At 44.5% G+C, this 20238-nt stretch overlaps 2 protein-coding genes across 2 annotated transcripts in view; one reads left to right on the top strand and one right to left on the bottom strand.

Annotated features, from left to right (window-relative positions):
* Positions 1 to 521: 521 nt before the first annotated feature.
* lrrc47 (leucine rich repeat containing 47) lies at positions 522 to 13402 on the bottom strand. Its single transcript, XM_048242226.1, has 7 exons — positions 12719 to 13402; positions 11693 to 12175; positions 11339 to 11455; positions 9101 to 9216; positions 6222 to 6324; positions 5074 to 5163; positions 522 to 1188 (listed from the first exon to the last, which is right to left on the bottom strand). Exons 1-7 carry the CDS (start codon positions 13292 to 13294, stop codon positions 961 to 963), a joined length of 1713 nt encoding a protein of 570 aa, XP_048098183.1. The 5' UTR covers positions 13295 to 13402; the 3' UTR covers positions 522 to 960.
* A 147-nt stretch (positions 13403 to 13549) lies between these two features.
* The window catches only part of cep104 (centrosomal protein 104), a 78454-nt gene continuing 71765 nt past the window's right edge, over positions 13550 to 20238 (top strand). Inside the window, exons 1-3 of the mRNA XM_048241226.1 lie at positions 13550 to 13656; positions 15099 to 15225; positions 19458 to 19634. Coding sequence (XP_048097183.1) covers positions 15113 to 15225; positions 19458 to 19634 — 290 coding nt within the window. The 5' untranslated portion in view covers positions 13550 to 13656; positions 15099 to 15112. The remainder of the gene's footprint in view (positions 13657 to 15098; positions 15226 to 19457; positions 19635 to 20238) is intronic.

Raw genomic sequence — 20238 nt, 5'->3', positions numbered from 1 at the left:
ATAGTGCCCAGTGTCCAGGCTGAGCGGACGTGCGTCCTCCTGCATGTCCATCTTTAGTCCAGTCCTGGCGCTCTTTGAGTAATCTTTTATACCCCCCGTGCAGGCTGCCGTTCAGACACCTCCTCTCCTGGTCCCAGCAGCCCTGCGGACATCTGATCTGTAACAGAAAACCCTCGTGCGTTGCGTCCTGTCTAACCTGTGTGTCCGCAAACCCAGCATGTGAGGCCGCGGCAGCAACGCGAGAGGCACTGAGGTAGAAATAGATCTTTACTCGCACACTCAGGAGCGAGGCCCATGTAGCACACTTACACACTCAGGAGCGAGGCCCATGTAGGGACATTGTGGCCACTGCTTGTGGAATGGGTGAGAGCTCCGATCACTTTGACTGACGGTAATACAAGCAACCTATTTATCATGTGTCTTGGCAGACAGACAGTAACGCCTGACTGCTGGGGTAAGATGAGAACTAGTTTGTATTTCAATTAACATGCTATAAAATCATTGTAAAAAAAAACAAGGCATCGGTGTCAATAAGTTTATTGAGCATGTACGACCTGATAAGACTTAGAGTCCAAAGTCAGTGTTCCACTGGTATGCAATACATTACAGTTCTGCACGTGTGAGTTCATCATGAGCAAATTAAAGTGTCATACGACCACATGCTAGTCATTGTACAGGAGTACAGGCCAACAACAAAATGATACACAACAGAAAGTACAAAACAAAATGATGATTTTATGAACTGTGTTAAAGTTATTAATTTAGCTCCATTGCAAGTAAGTGCTGTGAAGTATTAAATGTATGTCTAGGAACAGTTTAGATAAAGAACCCTGCAAAACCAGTATGCAAATATTTGGCAGTGTGAACAGGAGATGCACATTAGAGTTTCCCCTCTTAAGCATTTAAGTTTGCCGGCTTCCGTTCGGACTTCATGCGGTGGATTTCCAGGCGCTGACTGGACTATCGAATGACCCTGAGGTTGCTGCAGGCTTCTGCTGTGAGGTCCGTTTTGGAGGGGTACACCACTTTTAGATTCCCGTCCATGTCCACGATCCGGACCTGCAGAACCGTCAGCTCTGGCCCTGCTGGCCCGTTGCCCTCCGCTGGGGCCGGTTCTGACTCCGCTTCCCCGTCGGAACCGTCCGCCTCTTTGTTGTCGAAGGTGAATTTATTCAGCTCCGCCATTTTCTGTGGGGAGAGAAAACAAACAAGCGCTGCTGATGCTGGTGTCTCAACTCAGGAGCCCATGTCCCCCGGGTCCTATGTCCCCCTATGTCCCCCGGGTCCTATGTCCCCCTATGTCCCCCGGGTCCTATGTCCCCCTATGTCCCCGGGTCCTATGTCCCCCTATGTCCCCCTATGTCCCCCGGGTCCTATGTCCCCCCTATGTCCCCGGGTCCTATGTCCCCCTATGTCCCCCTATGTCCCCCGGGTCCTATGTCCCCCTATGTCCCCCGGGTCCTATGTCCCCCTATGTTCCCCGGGTCCCATCTTCCCCTATATTCCCCGGGTCCTATGTCCCCCTATGTTCCCCGGGTCCTATGTCCCCCTATGTTCCCCGGGTCCTATGTCCCCCTATGTTCCCCGGGTCCTATGTCCCCCTATGTCCCCGGGTCCTATGTCCCCCTATGTTCCCGGGTCCCTATGTCCCCCTATGTTCCCCGGGTCCTATGTCCCCCTATGTTCCCCGGGTCCTATCTTCCCCACTTTGTATGGGACCGGGGAACATAGGACCCTTTTTTAAAACCATAACCCTAACCCCGAGCGAGGAACATAGGACCCTTTTTTTAAAACCCTAACCATAACCCTAATCCTAACCCCGAGCGGGGGACATAGGACTCGGGGAACATAGGACCCGGGGAACATAGGACCCGGGGAACATAGGGGGACATAGGACCCGGGGGACATAGGACCCCCTCAACTCATCCCTATGCGGTACACTGCGACCTCAGCACTCATCACTCCTGGGGGACCTTGGCCTTTGTGTATGCAACTCTGACAACTGCCCTGCAACTCTGACAACTGCCCCTGCCCTGCAACTCTGACAACTGCCCCTGCAACTCTGACAACTGCTCTGCCTAGACAGTCAACATTTCTGGCTGCATACAGATTTTGACCCAATCAGAACATGCATAGCAATCTATAACAAAGGGACAAACTGGCCAGTTATCTTTGAGTACAGAGGGCCCCAGGACAAATAGTGCACAGACAACAACAAACAACCTTTCACTCTGTACGTGCACAAACTCTCAGGAACTGATTAGCTGCTAAATTGTAATGAAATGTAACTTTCACTAAAACCAAATCCTGTGTTTTTGATGCCTGTGCCTTTTCAGATGAGCATACATGGTCCCATTATTAATATTATAGTATGTGCATACATGGTTCCATATATAATATTATAGTATGTGCATACATGGTTCCATATATAATATTATATATCAATATCGTCTTCTGTTTGCTCATCTATTTTGTTTATGTTGGAATGATAATAAACAGCACACACACAGTTTGACATTCCTAAAAGGACTCTGAGGAAAGAACCTTGAGATTGAGGGGTTTGATTCCACTGTAGTATGGAGTATGTAGTATAGTTCCACTGTAGTATAGTTCCACTGTAGTAGTAGTGTAGTGTAGTGTAGTGTAGTAGTTTGATTTCACTGTAGTATGGTACCAAGTCTCAATATTAAACCAGAGTCACATTAAAAAAGAAATCCCCTTTAGTGCATTATAGTGTCTGCATTCAATGTGCAACATCCAACTAGTTTTAATTTTACAAGAGCAACCTGCTTTCTCTTCATGCACATGCCCTTTAATCATATTTTATCATGTTAATGATTCCGCAGTATAAAAGGCAACAAGGTAAGCTATTTACAACTGGGGGAGTAAACAAGGTAAGCTATTTACAACAGGGGGGGTAAACAAGGTAAGCTATTTACAACTGGGAGAGTAAACAAGGTAAGCTATTTACAACTGGGAGAGTAAACCCATGAGGTCAAATGTCAGCAATACGAAACAATCACAAAAACAGATGGACACAACTCCTCTAGGACAATAGTCTCGAAAAATAATGGTGTGGAGGTTTTACAATATTAATTCTGGCCAAGGTTGTACCCCCCCCCACACACCCCCCAATGTATAACTTGATTCTGTAGACTTCTGACTTTGTAGAGTGTTTTAGTAATAACATAATGTGTTTGGTTTTGATCAGAAAACCAATGAGCTCATGGGTAGTTGATACTTTTGAACTTCATAACAATCTGTTGTGGGTCACCGGACACTCCGGTCCGTTTACACTGCCCTTCAGCGGCCAATCACGGGCTTCCCAAAAAAGGGTCTTCTGGCCGAGCGCGCTATCTGATGGTTAAATATTCAGAGGGCACCCTAGCTGTTCCACAGGAAGTGAAGATACGGGCTGGACAATGTCTTTGTCCCCGACGGGCCAGCGCACAGGAAATCTCTCCGAGCACAGTGCGAACCAAACCCCAAGGCTTACATTCCCTGCTCCCCTGCAGCACCTCACATACAGCGGGTCAGTAACCTGTGGTCAACATGCCTGCCCAGTGCATCTGGGGCATTGGGCAGAAACTATTTCTTTCAGTCAGAAATGCACATCTCTACCAAAAGATACGGCAAATGTTCGGCAAGTCCTTGCACAGGAGGGAACTGATGTGGGCAACACCGGATAGGCATGGTTGTCATATAGCCTAATTAATACGTAAGGGCGGACGGAAAGTGATCGTCCATCGAGCGGGCGAGTGGCGGGCTGTAAGGGGACACCCCTTGTGGTGGCGGCGGCTCGTTTGAGGGCCACTCCGCTCGTGAGCGCATGCGCTGGGCCACAGGGCTGCAGGCCTCTAGTGTTGCAGCCGCATTGTGTGGCCGGCCGCGAGTCACCGCCGCCACACAAAACACTGACGCACGCCACGGCCGACGCCGCCACACAAAACACTGACGCACGCCACGGCCGACGCCGCCGCAGCCCATGACGCCACTTGTTCCACCGGCACACCGACACAGTGATGCTCGCCACGCCTCACCCTGATGCTCGCCACGCCTCACCCTGATGCTCGCCACGCCTCACCCTGATGCTCGCCATGCCTCACCCTGCCCGGAAAACGAGGTGACACATATACACAAGCACACACACACACACATAAACACACACACACACACTGACAGAGATACACAAGCACACACACACACAGATACACACACACACACACACTGACAGAGATACACAAGCACACACATGCACACACACACAATGACAGAGATACAAAAGCACACACACACCGACATAGATGCAAATACAGAAGCCTGCACAAACACAGCAGTCATCTCCAATGAACAGTTGCTGAACACACACACACACTCTCCCAGGTCTAAAGAATGGCCACTTCCCAAAACATTCACCATCTAATACGGTTTAGTCCTGTAGAATTCTACCCAAAACATTCACCATCTAATGCGGTTTAGTCCTGTAGAATTCTACCCAAAACATTCACCATCTAATACGGTTTAGTCCTGTAGAATTCTACCCAAAACATACCATCTAAAAGTCCTGTATTCACCATCTAATACGGTTTAGTCCTGTAGAATTCTACCCAAAACATTCACCATCTAATGCGGTTTAGTCCTGTAGAATTCTACCCAAAACATTCACCATCTAATACGGTTTAGTCCTGTAGAATTCTACCCAAAACATTCACCATCTAATGCGGTTTAGTCCTGTAGAATTCTACCCAAAACATTCACCATCTAATACGGTTTAGTCCTGTAGAATTCTACCCAAAACATTCACCATCTAATGCGGTTTAGTCCTGTAGAGTTTTACCCCAAATTTTCCTGTAACCTACCTATGGTTTGGAGTTAGCAGTTTGTGTGGCCTTAGTGACATACAACATAACTAGAGTGAAACAACAAAGTAAACAGATAACTGGGCTGATCTAACATGAGCCTTACTGTGATGAGTATAACTGGGCTGATCTAACATGAGCCTTACTGTGATGAGTATAACTGGGCTGATATAACTTACTGTGATTAGAGTATATCTGGGGTGATATAACTTACTGTGATGAGAGCATCCATCACGTCCTTACAGGTCTGCAGGCAGTTGGAGCTGGTCACCTCTAGAAACAGTTCCCGTGTGCTCTTCTGAATCTGATGGACAAACACAATACAGTGCAGTACTGAATAAGCCTGAACACACACCAGCACACAATACAGTACTGAATAAGCCTGAACACACACCAGCACACAATACAGTACTAAATAAGCCTGAACACACACCAGCACACAATACAGTACTGAATAAGCCTGAACACACAATACAGTACTGAATAAGCCTGAACACATCAGTACACATGCACCAATATCAAATCAGGTTCAACATCAAGTTAACCAAGTTATTTTGTTGAATCCATGTTTAATTTTCATGTCCTAAAGCTTCATATAAGAGAGTTAGTGTCCTTATTTGTGGTGCCAGAAGCATTCACATGGACACCTGGCCATTGGCACAGACTCTTACATATTAACAGTAACTCAGGATGCAATATACTCTCCGGAAGGCCAGCAGTTAGCATAGATAACCATGAATCATATCAAGTGCATATCCTGACAAGTGCACACCATGCATATCCTGACAAATGCTAACTGTCAGTTACTATACTACAGGAGATGATGTGAAAGTTTTGGCTGATAACTGATTATCCGTGAATAGTTCTGTCAATGTTTATCCATTCAACCATAAACCCGTTTTATTACATCCTGTTTGAGATCACCCATTTCAGCCTGACCTTGATTGACCAGAAACAAACACCTATCAACTCTGACCTTGATTGACAGAAACAAACCCCTATAACCTCTGAGCGGGTACACAGCCGCAGTGGAGGTGACAGCACGGTGGTGGAAAATGACCTGTTTATCTTTATTAGGTGCCATCCTGAGATGCCACTCTGTACTGGGTAACCTGCAGATTCATAGCACTCTGTACTGGGTAACCTGCAGATTCATGGCCCTCTGCACTGGGTAATCTGCAGATTCATGGCACTCTGTACTGGGTAATTTGCAGATTCATGGCACTCTGTACTGGGTAATCTGCAGATTCATGGCACTCTGTACTGGGTAATCTGCAGATTCATGACACTCTGTCCTGGGTGACCTGCACCATTCATCCATCATCATGATGATCAGCGGCACTAGCAGAAGCAGCAGGTCACCTTAGTCTTGTCGCTGTTGGTGATCGGGGGGAAGGAGATGACGTGACCCTCGGCATCCACCAGACAGGGGTAATGAGACTTCCCATCCAACAGCTGAAGATACCTGAGGAGAACCAAACACACTTCAGTCAGACCATCAACAGAACCACGTCAACAGAACCAAACACACTTCAGTCAGACCATCAACAGAACCAAACACACTTCAGTCAGACCATCAGGAGAACCAAACACACTTCAGTTAGACCATCAGGAGAACCAAACACGCTTCAGTCAGACCATCAGGAGAACCAAACACACTTCAGTCAGACCATCAGGAGAACCACATCAACAGAACCAAACACGCTTCAGTCAGACCATCAACAGAACCAAACATGCTTCACTCAGGATAATCAAGAGAACCAAACGCACTTCAATCAGGATAATCAAACACACTTCAGTCAGAGCACCAGGAAATCACTGTCAGTTTTAGTCACAGTTGTTTGTGTGTACGATATTTGGATCGGATCGGCCGCCGATATTAGCAAAAAATATGGGATCGGCCCGATCCGGACTCCCTATACAGTTTGTTTTCAAAACTCCGGTCCGTGTTTTCCAGCGCACCGATGTAGGTAATCCATTCCAGTTTTTTTTTCAGCTTTTCCCCCCAAATCCGGTCCGCGTTTTTCAGCACACCTAGCGACCTGTCCAGCATCCCACTTGTCTGTGCATGTCCAACTAAGAATTTAAAGTTATCGAGCAAACATTTCATGTCAGTTGAATTAATATAGCCTAATGTTAACCGCGACCGCGAGTGTCCGCGAGACCCTCTTACTATTAAGGCTCTTATGCATGTTGCTGCTGACAGCTTTGCCTGTCCGCGATTTAAGATTTTTGTGTAATGTATAGGCACAGCACGCACTTTAATTTCCCTATTTTTACAAGCCTAACAAACGCATTTAATTTCAAAAAGCAACCTGGTCAATCGCTAACAACTAAGTGCACCTAGGCCTACAACTCTACACATCCAAAAGGGCAGAAGCTTCCAGTAGGCCATCATAACTTTTTTTACCGTTTAGTCTGTGCATCAGCGCAGCCTACGACGATGTGAATTAGTGACAGCTGTTGTCGCGGTAAACTTAAGCTCCTGTCTCTAAATAGTGTAGATAGGCCTACTTGCTATGTTGCTTGATTTTCTGTAATAAAAAATGTAGCCTAGGTTACTTCAGCAAACACAGACCAGTTGTGGCATCAGTTTCGCTTTTAAAACGCAACAGTGAGAGGCTTTTTAGCGCAGTCTCACTTATCATTGATGAGCACAGGAGCAGGCTGACACCTGAGCATGTTGAAATGATCACCTTTGTGAAGAAGAATCTCCCCATCATGCTCAGACTGCAGCCAGGGCAAACAGTAGAAATTGGAGTATGGAGATGGAGCAGTAAAGTGTGGAGGAGATAGCAATACTGTAGAAGGCGTGACTGTTATTTGGGTTGTTATAGCCAATGCAGTGTGTGTGTGGTAATTTGACTATTTTCTACTCAGGTTTTGTGTGTGTTGCTTTTATATGTAATTTTATATTGTTTACAATATTGTTTACACTGATGGCTTTTTTAAGCCTTGGTTTACACTCTTGAGCAGAGCACTGATGCCAATTCAGTTTGTGTGGTTAATTGACTATTTATTATTTTGTATTTATTTAACCCTGTTAAGAATAAACAGGTCAGCTTCTCATTACCAACCACTGTGGGTTATTCAAACTAACCTAATTAAGTTGGCTAGTTGTTCTTAAGAGTAAAACCCTTTTCAACATGAGTATAACAACAAAATAAGTAAATATCTTTAATCTTTAATACATGCTTGGATCGGCCGGTATCGATATCGGCCGATGCTAAAAGCTACAATATTGGTATCGGATCGGAAGTGCAAAAAGCTGGATCGGGACATCGAACACTACTAATCATGACTCCCAGTATGATATAGATAGAATTCTACTAATCATGACTCTAGTATGATATAGATAGAACACTACTACTCATGACTCCCAGTATGATATAGATAGAACACTACTAATCATGACTCCCAGTATGATATAGATAGAACACTACTACTCATGACTCCCAGTATGATATAGATAGAACAGCACTACTACTAATCATGACTCCCAGTATGATGTGCAAGTCACTACTACTAATCAGGACTCCCAGTATGGTGTGCAAGTCACTACTACTAATCATCATGACTCCCAGTATGATATATACATCATGACTCCTAGTATGGTGTGCAAGTCATGATAGAACACTACTAGTATGATGTGCAATGTGTCATGATAGAACACTACTAGTATGATGTGCAATGTGTCATGATAGAACACTACTAGTATGGTGACGTGCAATGTGTCATGATAGAACACTACTAGTATGATGTGCAATGTGTCATGATAGAACACTACTAGTATGGTGTGCAAGTCATGATAGAACACTACTAGTATGATGTGCAATGTGTCATGATAGAACACTACTAGTATGGTGTGCAAGTCATGATAGAACACTACTAGTATGATGTGCAATGTGTCATGATAGAACACTACTAGTATGATGTGCAATGTGTCATGATAGAACACTCCTAATATGGTGTGCAATGTGTCATGGACGTTTTCATCTCTAGGGCTCAAGCGCCATCTTGTGGTTAACAGAATATTCCACATTATACCACTAGAGGGCAATCACACACTGGAAACAAAGCTGCTCTCCTGCAGGAAGTGACCTCAACACGTGTTCTATCTCTCCACACTTTGGTATAATTAGTCACGACACCTTGAAAAGCCAATTCTGTTTTGAAAGCTATGAATGAGGGCTTTGGGGGATGGCGTGTGTGAGTGTGAGTGTGTGTGTGTGTGTGTTTACTTGTGCAGTCCGGACACGTTCTGCCGTTTCTTCTGTTTCCTCTGTTCATCAGCTTCCTGTTGCAGCTGCTTCAGCAGGTCCACAGCCTTCATCTCCTTCCGACCCAGAGGAGCAATCTAACAAATGCGCACACACACGTAGCACACACACACGCACACAGTGCACACACACAGATTAGGAATTTGGCACACGTTATCAAATCTGTCTGGAACTCAATATGTGAGTATTTGACGGCCACTGGAACTGGACTGGTCTAGAGGCTGGACGTCTGCTGAAGCCTAATGATCCCCTTCAGTAAGGAGCTGGACTGGTCTAGAGGCTGGATGTCTGCTGAAGCCTAATGATCCCCTTCAGTAAGGAGCTGGACTGGTCTAGAGGCTGGATGTCTGCTGAAGCCTAATGATCCCCTTCAGTAAGGAGCTGGACTGGTCTAGAGGCTGGACGTCTGCTGAAGCCAAATGATCCCCTTCAGTAAGTCAGTCAGATGGTTCAAATGTCCACGTAGTCTGCCTTACACACACACAAGCCCATCATTAGGGGTGTGTGGCTCCAGGCGATCCCTGGGCCCATTACTGGAGGTGACCAGGAGACGCGGCCAGGCAGGACCTCACGCTGGGGGACAGCACGTAGCTTTCCCCTTCAGCGGGACACGGCCAACGACAGCTGTTCCGTTGCTGGCCACTGGGCAGGACAAAACTTTCGTCAAGCGAAAATAAGGACGAGACAAGAAAGCTATTTATTATTAAATAAGGACGAGACAAGAAAGCTATTTATTACTAAATAAGGACGAGACAAGAAAGTTATTTATTACTAAATAAGGACGAGACAAGAAAGTTATTTATTATTAACGGCGGGTGTTATGACGCTCCTGAATGGGCCTGATTAAGCTCTTCAGAAACCAGACACCTCACTAGCGCTGCACTCCTGAATGGGCCTGATTAAGCTCTTCAGACACCTCACTAGCGCTGCACATGGCCCAAATCAGCAGAATTAAAAATACATGGATCTCTCCGCAATCTACAGCGTCCACAGACAGCTGCACACCTCAGGCATCGCTAGTATGTCACCACACGCACACAGCCGTGAGCGTCTGCTGGGGCTCTTGTGGAGTTCATTGTGCGGTCATCGTAAGGCTAGTCTCGCAGAGTCACACCCGTCACCGTAAGGCTAGTCTCGCAGTGCCACACACATCACGTACAGTTTGGAGACTGTAAACTAGAAGGGTGCGGAGACTTCGCCACCTCAGGGCATGGGAGGTGGGCATGAGAGGTGGGCATGGGAGACGGGTAAGGGAGGTGGGCATGGGAGGTGGGCATGGGAGACGGGTAAGGGAGGTGGGCATGGGAGGTGGGCATGGGAGAGGGGTAAGGGAGACGGGTAAGGGAGGTGGGCATGAGAGGTGGGCATGGGAGACGGGTAAGGGAGGTGGGCATGGGAGACGGGTAAGGGAGGTGGGCATGGGAGACGGGTAAGGGAGGTGGGCATGAGAGGTGGGCATGGGAGACGGGTAAGGGAGGTGGGCATGGGAAGTGGGTAAGGGAGGTGGGCATGAGAGGAGTATGGGAGACCATTACATAACAATAACGACCAAATTGCCACTCTTGTCCTCCAAGCCCCGCCCCTGATCTGACACATGCAAATCCCTGCTCTGTCTGCCATCCCGTCCTCCAAGCCTCGCCTAAAGCAATTTGTTACATTTCAAATACCTTTGATACCTTTGGGGGCAGCCGTGGCCTACTGGTTAGGGCTTCGAGCTTGTAACCCAAGGGTTGCTGGGTCGATCCCCGACCAGTAGGAAAAAATGTGGGTGGGGGAAGTGGTTGAGGACTGCTCTCCCATGCCCACATCCACGGCTGAAGTGCCCTTGAGCAAGGCACCTAACCCCTCACTGCTCTCCCATGCCCACATCCAAGGCTGAAGTGCCCTTGAGCAAGCCACCTAACCCCTCACTGCTCCCATAGCGCCGCTGTATCAGGCAGCTCACTGCTCCGGGTTAGTGTGTGCTTCACCTCACTGTGTTCACTTGGGTTAAATGAAGAAATTTCCCTCACGGGATCAAGAGAGTATATATACTATACTTATACTGATATTATGCTGGATTTGTACAAATACATTTCAAATACCTTTAATGCTATAATGTTCTCAGAAACATGCCACCCACATTCCCCTGTAGGTGTCCTGACCCGTGTGGCTGTGTGAGGCTGTACTAGAGATGTAAGGGTGCTCGACGGATTGTACCTTCAGAGTGTCCGGAGTCCGAGCGTCGTAAAGCAGCGGGGCCTTGAGCAGTTTAAGGTCATGAGTGGCGATGGTCGCAGTCGTGCGTCTAGCGCACAGGTCATCATGAAGTTTGGTCTGGAGGGACAAAATGTACATGTAAATAAACTGGCCTATCAAACACGGTCCAGGCCATTACAGAAACAAACACTACTGCCATCATGTGCATACTACTAATAAATCATTAATAAATCATAAGTCATTAATGTTAATGTCGTGTATTTAATGTGATAAGAGCTGATGTTACTATAGCAACAGGTTTGAAAAGGGGTTCTACGGTAGTGACGTTGTTGTGTGATTTGAGAGATGTTCCACCTGTGCCACGAGGAAGCGTTTCAGGGAGTTGCCGGAGTGCAGGTTCATGCCCCTGACGATGCAGCACACGATATACGGCCGCACGTCCTTCACCTCCGCCGACACCTTCACCGTGACGGACGTGGCGCTGTCGCTGTCGGACACGTGCAGAACCTTCAGGACCAGCTTGTCCAGCTCGTCCACGTCGTCGTCCTGGTTCCGGTTCTTCTGCCTCGCCCCGCCCTTCTTTTTGGGGGTGTTGCGAGCCGCGCCGCCGGCTGCGTCCCCCTTCTCGCCCGCCTCGCTCTGACCCTTGCCCTTCCCCTTGCCCCGGCCCCCTGCACGCAGGTAGTCCAGCACGGACTTGGTCTGGCACCCGTTGACCATCTTCTCCAGACGCTTGTCCTTCAGCTTGTTGCCCTTGAAGTTGATCTCCTTCAGCTTGGGGCAGTCTCCGAGCTCGGACGGCAGCTCCGACAGCTTGTTGCTGGACAGATCCAGAACCTGAGAGGATATGATGATCACAGGAATAAACTGAACCAGCAGGAGGAAAAAGGCATCTTTTCTACACATGTTGTACTCCACAAAATAAATACACTTCCTCCAAATGTTCTCATGTGTAAGGGAGTTGAGAATCTGCCTCTGAAACTGTAGGACTGCAGCAGATTGCTAGGCTATAACTACCCTTACTGCACAAGATCCACCATGAGTCAATAATGATGAGCTACAGTTCGTACATATATAACTAAAAAATAAATACTACTGAACTAACTTATTCACTATGTTATGTGCACACAGGAACAGTCTGTCTATCTGTTATACGGTATGTGTGGGAATCACAAGAAACTTAAGACTTGCAAGGCGGTGCATTATAATATCAGTTAAACCCTTTAATGGTCCAAAGCCTGAGTGCAGTGCCAGTCCCAAGCAGGGTGGTACAGGGTACTGGATCCTGTCAAAGAACATTCAGTAAGCTATCCCTAAACCTACCATCTCCTCGTCTTGGATAAAAAGGAGGATGGATTGGAGATAGCAACAACAACCTACCTTAATTGCAGACAGATTGCTGATGTCTGTACTCAACTCTTCGATCGCATTCTCTGATGCGACGATGGTGCTGAGAAGCTCCAGCTTCTCTGAGAACAGGTCGTCGGGTAACGCCGCGAGCCCATTTTTGGACACGTTGATGGTTGAGAGCTTGACGCACTGACTCAGGCCATTTGGCAACGATGTGATGCTGTTGCAGCTCACATTGAGGGTGTTGAGTTCGCTCAACTGTGAAACCTCCTCAGGGATGCCCTGCAACTCGTTCACTGACACATCCAAAACTTTCAGACACTTCAGCTTCCCAATGGACTTGGGAACGGATGTGATCTTGTTTCTGCAAAGTATAAGGCTTTGGAGATGGATCAAGTTGCCGATGTCTTCATTGATCTCAGTCAAACTCGGACACTGGCTAATTTCTAAGTAATTCAACAGCGTAAGCGAGTAAAGCTTCGAGCTCAGACCCCCGCTTGACTGGATCCTTTTGTCAGTGTTCGCACCCTGAAGTACCAACTCACGTCGGTTTTCTTTTTCGGCTTTTTCAATCTCTGCCCAAACAGAAACATCTATTCCATCCATGCTGTTTGGGGTGTACCCGGAAGAAAACACAATACATGATGATCAACCGGAAGAACTATGTCACAATAGTCGATCGAAAATGAGAAATGTTAATTCAAATTCAATGTCTACTTTCATATTTTTAAGAACTATAAAATATATATATTTAAAGGATAATGTTCAAATGTCTGCTAAATAGACACGTAATCTAGATTTGATCAGAGCCATACGGCTCTGGATTTGATAACTCTCGACAGTCAGTCTACATCTTCACTACATATCCCATAAACCACCGCGAATCCAACCAAGACATGCGTGCCGATTAGTTGTCAAACGGTGGTTATGGAGATGAGATGGGACTGACACGGGGACACTGTGACCGGGTAAATATTTCTTAATATAAGTTATTCATGTATCTCTTTTTTATGTAATTGCAACCTGATGAATACCTATCATGTAGAAGTACTGTAACTAACGTGGTTTACTGAAATTGAATACAAACAACGTCTTCTTTAACCGGTTCTTTTCACAAAAATGCAAGCTAGCTTATCCCCCAGTGACTGCAAAGAATATAATATAGCCGGCAAAGTACAACAAGACAAACTGGACTGATAGACAGGTACATGTGGTTTCAAAAAGGTGTAAGAAATGTATTAAATTGTGCTGCGAACCTTCCGATGAAACGCCTTAATGACAGCAACAGTTAAACGTCTCCCCAACCCTACAAGAAGTGACAGCCGGATTAGGCAGCTGTTCATTCACTGATTAATGTAGGCTGAGCCACCCTGTCATCAGTCTAAGTCGCCCAGTTCACCTCCGCGCAACTAAGAGACCTAGGCTACTAATACACTGACACTAGACTACTTGTCTTATTGGACCAGATGGACATTTGTTTACATTTGTGTAGCCTACTAGACTTGGCTACTTTTACATAATGAAGATTCTGTTATACTTTTTCAACAAGCATTACATGTAAAGGCCATCATAATAACAAAATGAGCTTGCTCAAATGGGACCACCAATTACTTTTAAATGTCTTGTCAGTATCAAAAGAAATTGTCCTATAGCCATTGTCTCAGCACTCCCTAGGCAGATACAGTTTCATTGAACCTGCAGAGATAGTCTTTATTGTCTGCAGGGGAAACTTGTTGTCACAGTCTGTATAGCGCCTCACATACTCATAACCCTGGCACACTGACACCCAGTCACCCTATTGTGCACATAGTTACCACAAACACCATGTTCCGCCTTCGTATTGCAGTGCAGTGTGAAGGCGGCTTAATGCATAGCCTATGCAGTGTGAAGACGGCTTAATGCATAGCCTATGCAGTGTGAAGACGGCTTAATGCATAGCCTATGCAGTGTGAAGGCGGCTTAATGCATAGCCTATGCAGTGTGAAGGCGGCTTAATGCCGGAAACATTGGAAACATTGATGCGGCTAACAGTGATGCAGAGCAGACGTGTGGGAATTAGAAGGTCCCTGGTTTGTTTCTGGTTCTTCCTAGCTACTGTATACTGTATGTAGAGTATTTTTAATCATCAATTGCTTCCTTGTAGCTTCAGTTGTTGATGAATGTGCGGCTTGTAGCAATTAAATGGTATTCCTGACATGTGAAACATGATGTCGTAGCAAACCATTCTGTGAGAACAGTGACAGTCTAGGCTATCTCTAATTTACAATACTTTTATAGCCAGCAACATACCCTACACATCCATTATCATTACACATCAATAACAGGTGCATATCCACTATATTAACACCAAATACCCATTTATGCCATCCTCACTGTGCCATTCCCCTAAAAATGTCTGTCTTCATTTCAGCATTCAGGAGCACGATGCCACGCAAGATAGGGTTTGTAGTGGTCAGCTCCTCTGGCCATGAAGATGGCTACAGCCCCAAGGAGCTGATGATCCATGCCCCCACCGTCAATGGCTGGAGGTCCGACAGGTAAGACTGGACCTGGCTGGGCCAGGGCAGGGCATCTCTCCCTGGAGAAGAGAGACCAAGTTGTGTTGGACATAATATGCAATGGGGACTTTAGATATGGATAACTACTATATAGTATAATATAGTATTTAGATATGGATAACTAGTATATATAGTATAATATAGTATTTAGATATGGATAACTAGTATATAGTATACTATAGTATTTAAATATGGATAACTACCATATATAGTATAATATAGTATTTATAGTACATATTCAACATAATCATTAGATAAGGATAACTAGCATATTTAGCCATTGCTGGTCTGTGTGAGATGCAGTATTGTATCTTAGTGTTGCTGGTCTATGTGAGGTATTGTATCTTAGTGTTGCTGGTCTATGTGAGGTACAGTATTGTATCTTAGTGTTGCTGGTCTATGTGAGGTATTGTATCTTAGTGTTGCTGGTCTATGTGAGGTATTGAATCTTAGTGTTGCTGGTCTATGGAATGGAATGGAATGGAAATCTATTAACTGTATTTGAATCAGGGACAATGCACAAAATAACATTTATCCTGGGATCCAGGAAAATATGTCTTGGGCCAGGTTGTAGCAGCAATTGCTAATTTGCACCTGTAGTCCCTGGGCAAGTATAAAAACATAAAATAACAGTAACATAAATAAATTCCATAGGACTAAAGATGATATGATGGCCATAGTATTTTACAAACAAGCAGTCTACAGCAGAAACATGGACGCCAGCAGCCCACTTACACTCTCTTACCCCCCTCACCAGCATACACATTCAACTAAAGCCTGTTTAGTACTATCCAGCTCCACACACACGCAGACACACACACACACACAACATCTTAAAAATGTGTGCAAACTTGTCTACTTAACATCCACCTCTTAGTCAAGCATGAAAAGGTATGAGAATTTGTACATAATATGTATTCTGTGGGGAGGGCATTCCACTGTCTCATGGCCACACATGAGAAAGACGAACTCCCAAATTGGGTTTTACGACGAGGGATGCTACACTCCCTCCTTGTGACACGTTGTGTAGTTCGCTCAGAATTTTCAGAGCAGAGTGTTACAAACTTTTTCAAAGGGTGAGCAGTAGCACTGTAAATTATTTTATGTAGTAAAGACACATTTGAGTGTTTCATTAGATTTTCAAAACTCAATAAACTATATTTGGCCAGTATATGACAGTGATGATAATGGCGTGTCTTTTTGTCATGGATTTTAAGGCAGTTTTTGTACAAAGATTCTAAAGGTTTTATCACGGTTTTACTTGCCTGAGACCAGGATGTGATGCAGTATAGAAGGTGAGGGATGATCATTGCTTGTAGGTATGCACTAGATGCCTCAGTGTTAAGAGAATTTCTTATTGCTAAATTAAATTTCAGTGTATTGCACAAGTTTTTAACATGATCTTTGAAAGTTTAGAATCAAGAGTTACTCCCAAATATTTAAATTTCTCTACATGTTTTATGTTTTGCTGATTTACTGAAATTTTGGGATAGGTCTTGGGTTTAGATCCAATGGTAAAGAACATAGATACAGTCTTTTTAACATTCAATGTAAGGCATGAATCTTGTAACCAGTCAGTAACCCTGCTCATAACACTTGTTAGCTTGTTTGCCACATCTGTTGCACTTCTCCCATGGACATACAGAACAGTGTCATCAGCATACATAATAATATCTATGCTCTTGCAAAACAGTGTCATCAGCATCCATAATAATATCTATGCTCTTGCACACAGAAGGCAGGTCATTGATATACAAGCAAAAGAGCAGAGGGCCTAGAATTGACCCCTGTGGCACTCCCATGGTAGTGGCAAGTGATGTAGATAACGTGCCGTTTACTTGCACACATTGAGTTCTTGCACACTATGTTTGGTATAGTATTGTATCTTAGTGTTGCTGGTCTATGTGAGGTACAGTATTGTATCTTAGTGTTGCTGGTCTATGTGAGGTATTGTATCTTAGTGTTGCTGGTCTATGTGAGGTACAGTATTGTATCTTCTTACTGTTGCTGGTCTTTTTTTAAAGGTATAATTGACAAAATGAGACTCAACATATCTGCTCAATTACAAATTCAACAACCTAAACTTCCAGCAACAAACAGAGGGAAACTAAACTTGATGTCAGAATTCAGCTTGATAGACTACAAAACACTTGAAAAAACGGTACAGAATCTCAGCTCTTCCACATGTGTCTTAGACACTCTGCCTACCAATTTCTTCAAAACTGTTTTTCACCTCATTGCGGCGGATGTCCTTCAAATTGTAAATGTATCACTGCTGGCACTTTTCCTAAGTCACTGAAAACAGCTGTTGTAAAGCCACTTCTCAAGAAGAATAACCTGGATGCCTCCATGCTAAACAATTACAGGCCCATATCCAATCTACCTTTTATTGGCAAAATGATTGAAAAAGTAGTCTTTAATCAATTAACCACCTTCCTAACATCAAATGGGTATTTTGATTACTTTCAGTCTGGTTTTCGGGCAAATCACAGCACTGAAACAGCTCTCATTAAAGTTTCCAATGACATACGCCTCAACACAGATTCAGGTAAAACATCAGTCCTAGTGCTACTGGACCTTAGTGCAGCATTTGACACTGTTGATCACAATATTTTACTACACAGACTAGAACACTGGGTTGGATTTACAGGCATAGTTATGAGCTGGCTAAAATCATATCTACAAGAAAGGAGCTTCTTTGTTGCCATCGGAAACTGTACCTCAACACCAACGTCCTTGACCTGTGGTGTTCCCCAGGGGTCGATCTTGGGGCCACTATTATTCAACCTCTATATGCTCCCACTTGGACAAATCATCCAAAATAATTTGATTTCATATCATAGCTATGCAGATGACACACAAATTTACTTAGCTCTGTCACCAAACGACTATGGTCCTCTTGAATCTATGTGTCAGTGTATAGAACAAATCAACACCTGGATGTCTCCAAATTTTCTTCAGCTGAACAAAGAAAAAACTGAAGTAATTATATTTGGTAAAAAGGAAGAAAGACTTAAGGTTGCCACTCTCCTTGACACAAAAGGGTTGAAGGCAAAGGATACAGTTAAAAATCTTGGTGTATTAATTGACAGTGATCTAAATTTCAACAGCCACATGAAAGCGATAACTAAATCAGCTTTTTACCACCTCAAAAATATTGCCAAACTCAGAGGTCAAAATATGACTTAGAAAAACTCATTCATGCATTTATCTCCAGCAGGGTTGATTACTGCAATGGACTGTTCACAGGCCTTTCTAACAAGACTATTAAACAGCTTCAGGTGATACAAAATGCAGCAGCTAGGACTCTAACAAAAACTAAAAGAACTGACCACATTACTCCAATTCTTAAGTCCTTGCACTAGCTTCCAGTAAGTCACAGAATTGACTTTAAAGCACTATTGCTTGTTTATAAATCAGTAAATGGAGCAGGACCTAAATACCTGTCAGACATGCTTCAGCAGTACACACCTTCTTGTCCTCTCAGGTCCCAGGTGAAACACCTGTTAGTAAAACCTACTGTACTGTTAGAACTAAACATGGTGAAAAGCTGCTATGCAGCTCAGCTGTGGAACCAACTTTCGGATGACATCAAAAAGCTTTTAACTATTCTTTGACTATATTGCCTTTCTATGCTTTTATTTGTTATTTTTGTTTGGTTTTGTTTATGTAAAGCACATTGAATGACCTCTGTGTATTTCTTCATTGTATGTGCCTTCTTATTTACTTTTTATATTGTTTACTTGAATGTTATGTTTGTCTGTGGACCTAATTGGTAAAATATGTCTTGTCTCCACCGTGGGATAGTGGGAAACGAAATTTCGATCTCTTTGTATGTCTTGACATGTGAAGAAATTGACAATAAAGCAGACTTTGACTTTGACTTTGTATGAAATGCGCTATATAAATAAACTTGTGTTATATAATTAAACTTGTTAATGCGCTATATAAATATACTTGTATAAACTTGTGTATCTTACTGTTGCTGGTGTGCGTTGTGAGGTAGTGTATATTGTGTATATTGAGTGTGTGTAACGTTGCTGGTGTGCGTTGTGAGGTAGTGTATATTGTGTATATTGAGTGTGTGTAACGCTGCTGGTGTGCGTTGTGAGGTAGTGTATATTGTGTATATTGAGTGTGTGTAACGTTGCTGGTGTGCGTTGTGAGGTAGTGTATATTGAGTGTGTGTAACGTTGCTGGTGTGTGTGCAGGTACTGCCCGTACCCTCAGGAGGTCATCCTGCAGATGGCAGAGCGCTGTCGCATTCGGAAGCTTCAGCTGCTGGCCCACCAGTACCTCATCCCCTCCATGATCGAGTTCTACGTCGCCGACCGGACTCCAAGCCCACAGGGCTTGACCAGCCTCTCCGAGCACTTCCGCAGGCTCGGGTGAGTGGATCCGAGAGCCAGAACCGGCTTTCTTCTTCAACCCTAGCAAATATAAATATTGATTTTTTAATTTAGTATAGTTTCTTGCAAATGGATTAAGCCTAGTCCTGGACTGATTTTTGGAGTATAGGGCTAGATAGATAGATACTTAATTGATCCCCAGAGGGAAATTCAGGCTTAATTCATGAACAACAGAGCCCCCCTAGAACTGTCTGCGAGAGCATTTGTTACTCAGAACCAGAGCTTGACTGGGACTCACATGACACTTTCTGTTTGGATATGAGAAATGCCTCATGGATGCACTTTTGAACATAGAAAGCTTTTCCCTCCACATGTTTGTGACCATAATCAAATAAGTGAGTTTTGGACGTTTGTAAGCACAAATAAATCTCCAACAGTGGGCCTCGTGCCACGACACCATGCTGTTACCTCATTCCGCACTCATGATCATTCTGCTCTTCTGTTGTATCAATATGTTGCTCATGTCCTGCAACTCTTCATTGATTAATCAATTAGTTATCAACTGTTAAATTATTCGCCAACAATTTTTTTTAAAGGAAGATTATAAAAATCCTCTGATTGCAGCCTTTTAAACTTAGAGGAG

The sequence above is a fragment of the Alosa alosa genome, chromosome 4, assembly GCF_017589495.1.
Source record: "Alosa alosa isolate M-15738 ecotype Scorff River chromosome 4, AALO_Geno_1.1, whole genome shotgun sequence".
Classification (NCBI taxonomy): Eukaryota; Metazoa; Chordata; class Actinopteri; order Clupeiformes; family Clupeidae; genus Alosa; species Alosa alosa.
The sequence above is the reverse complement of the archived record's forward strand: the minus strand, read 5'-3'. Positions and strand labels throughout refer to the sequence as shown.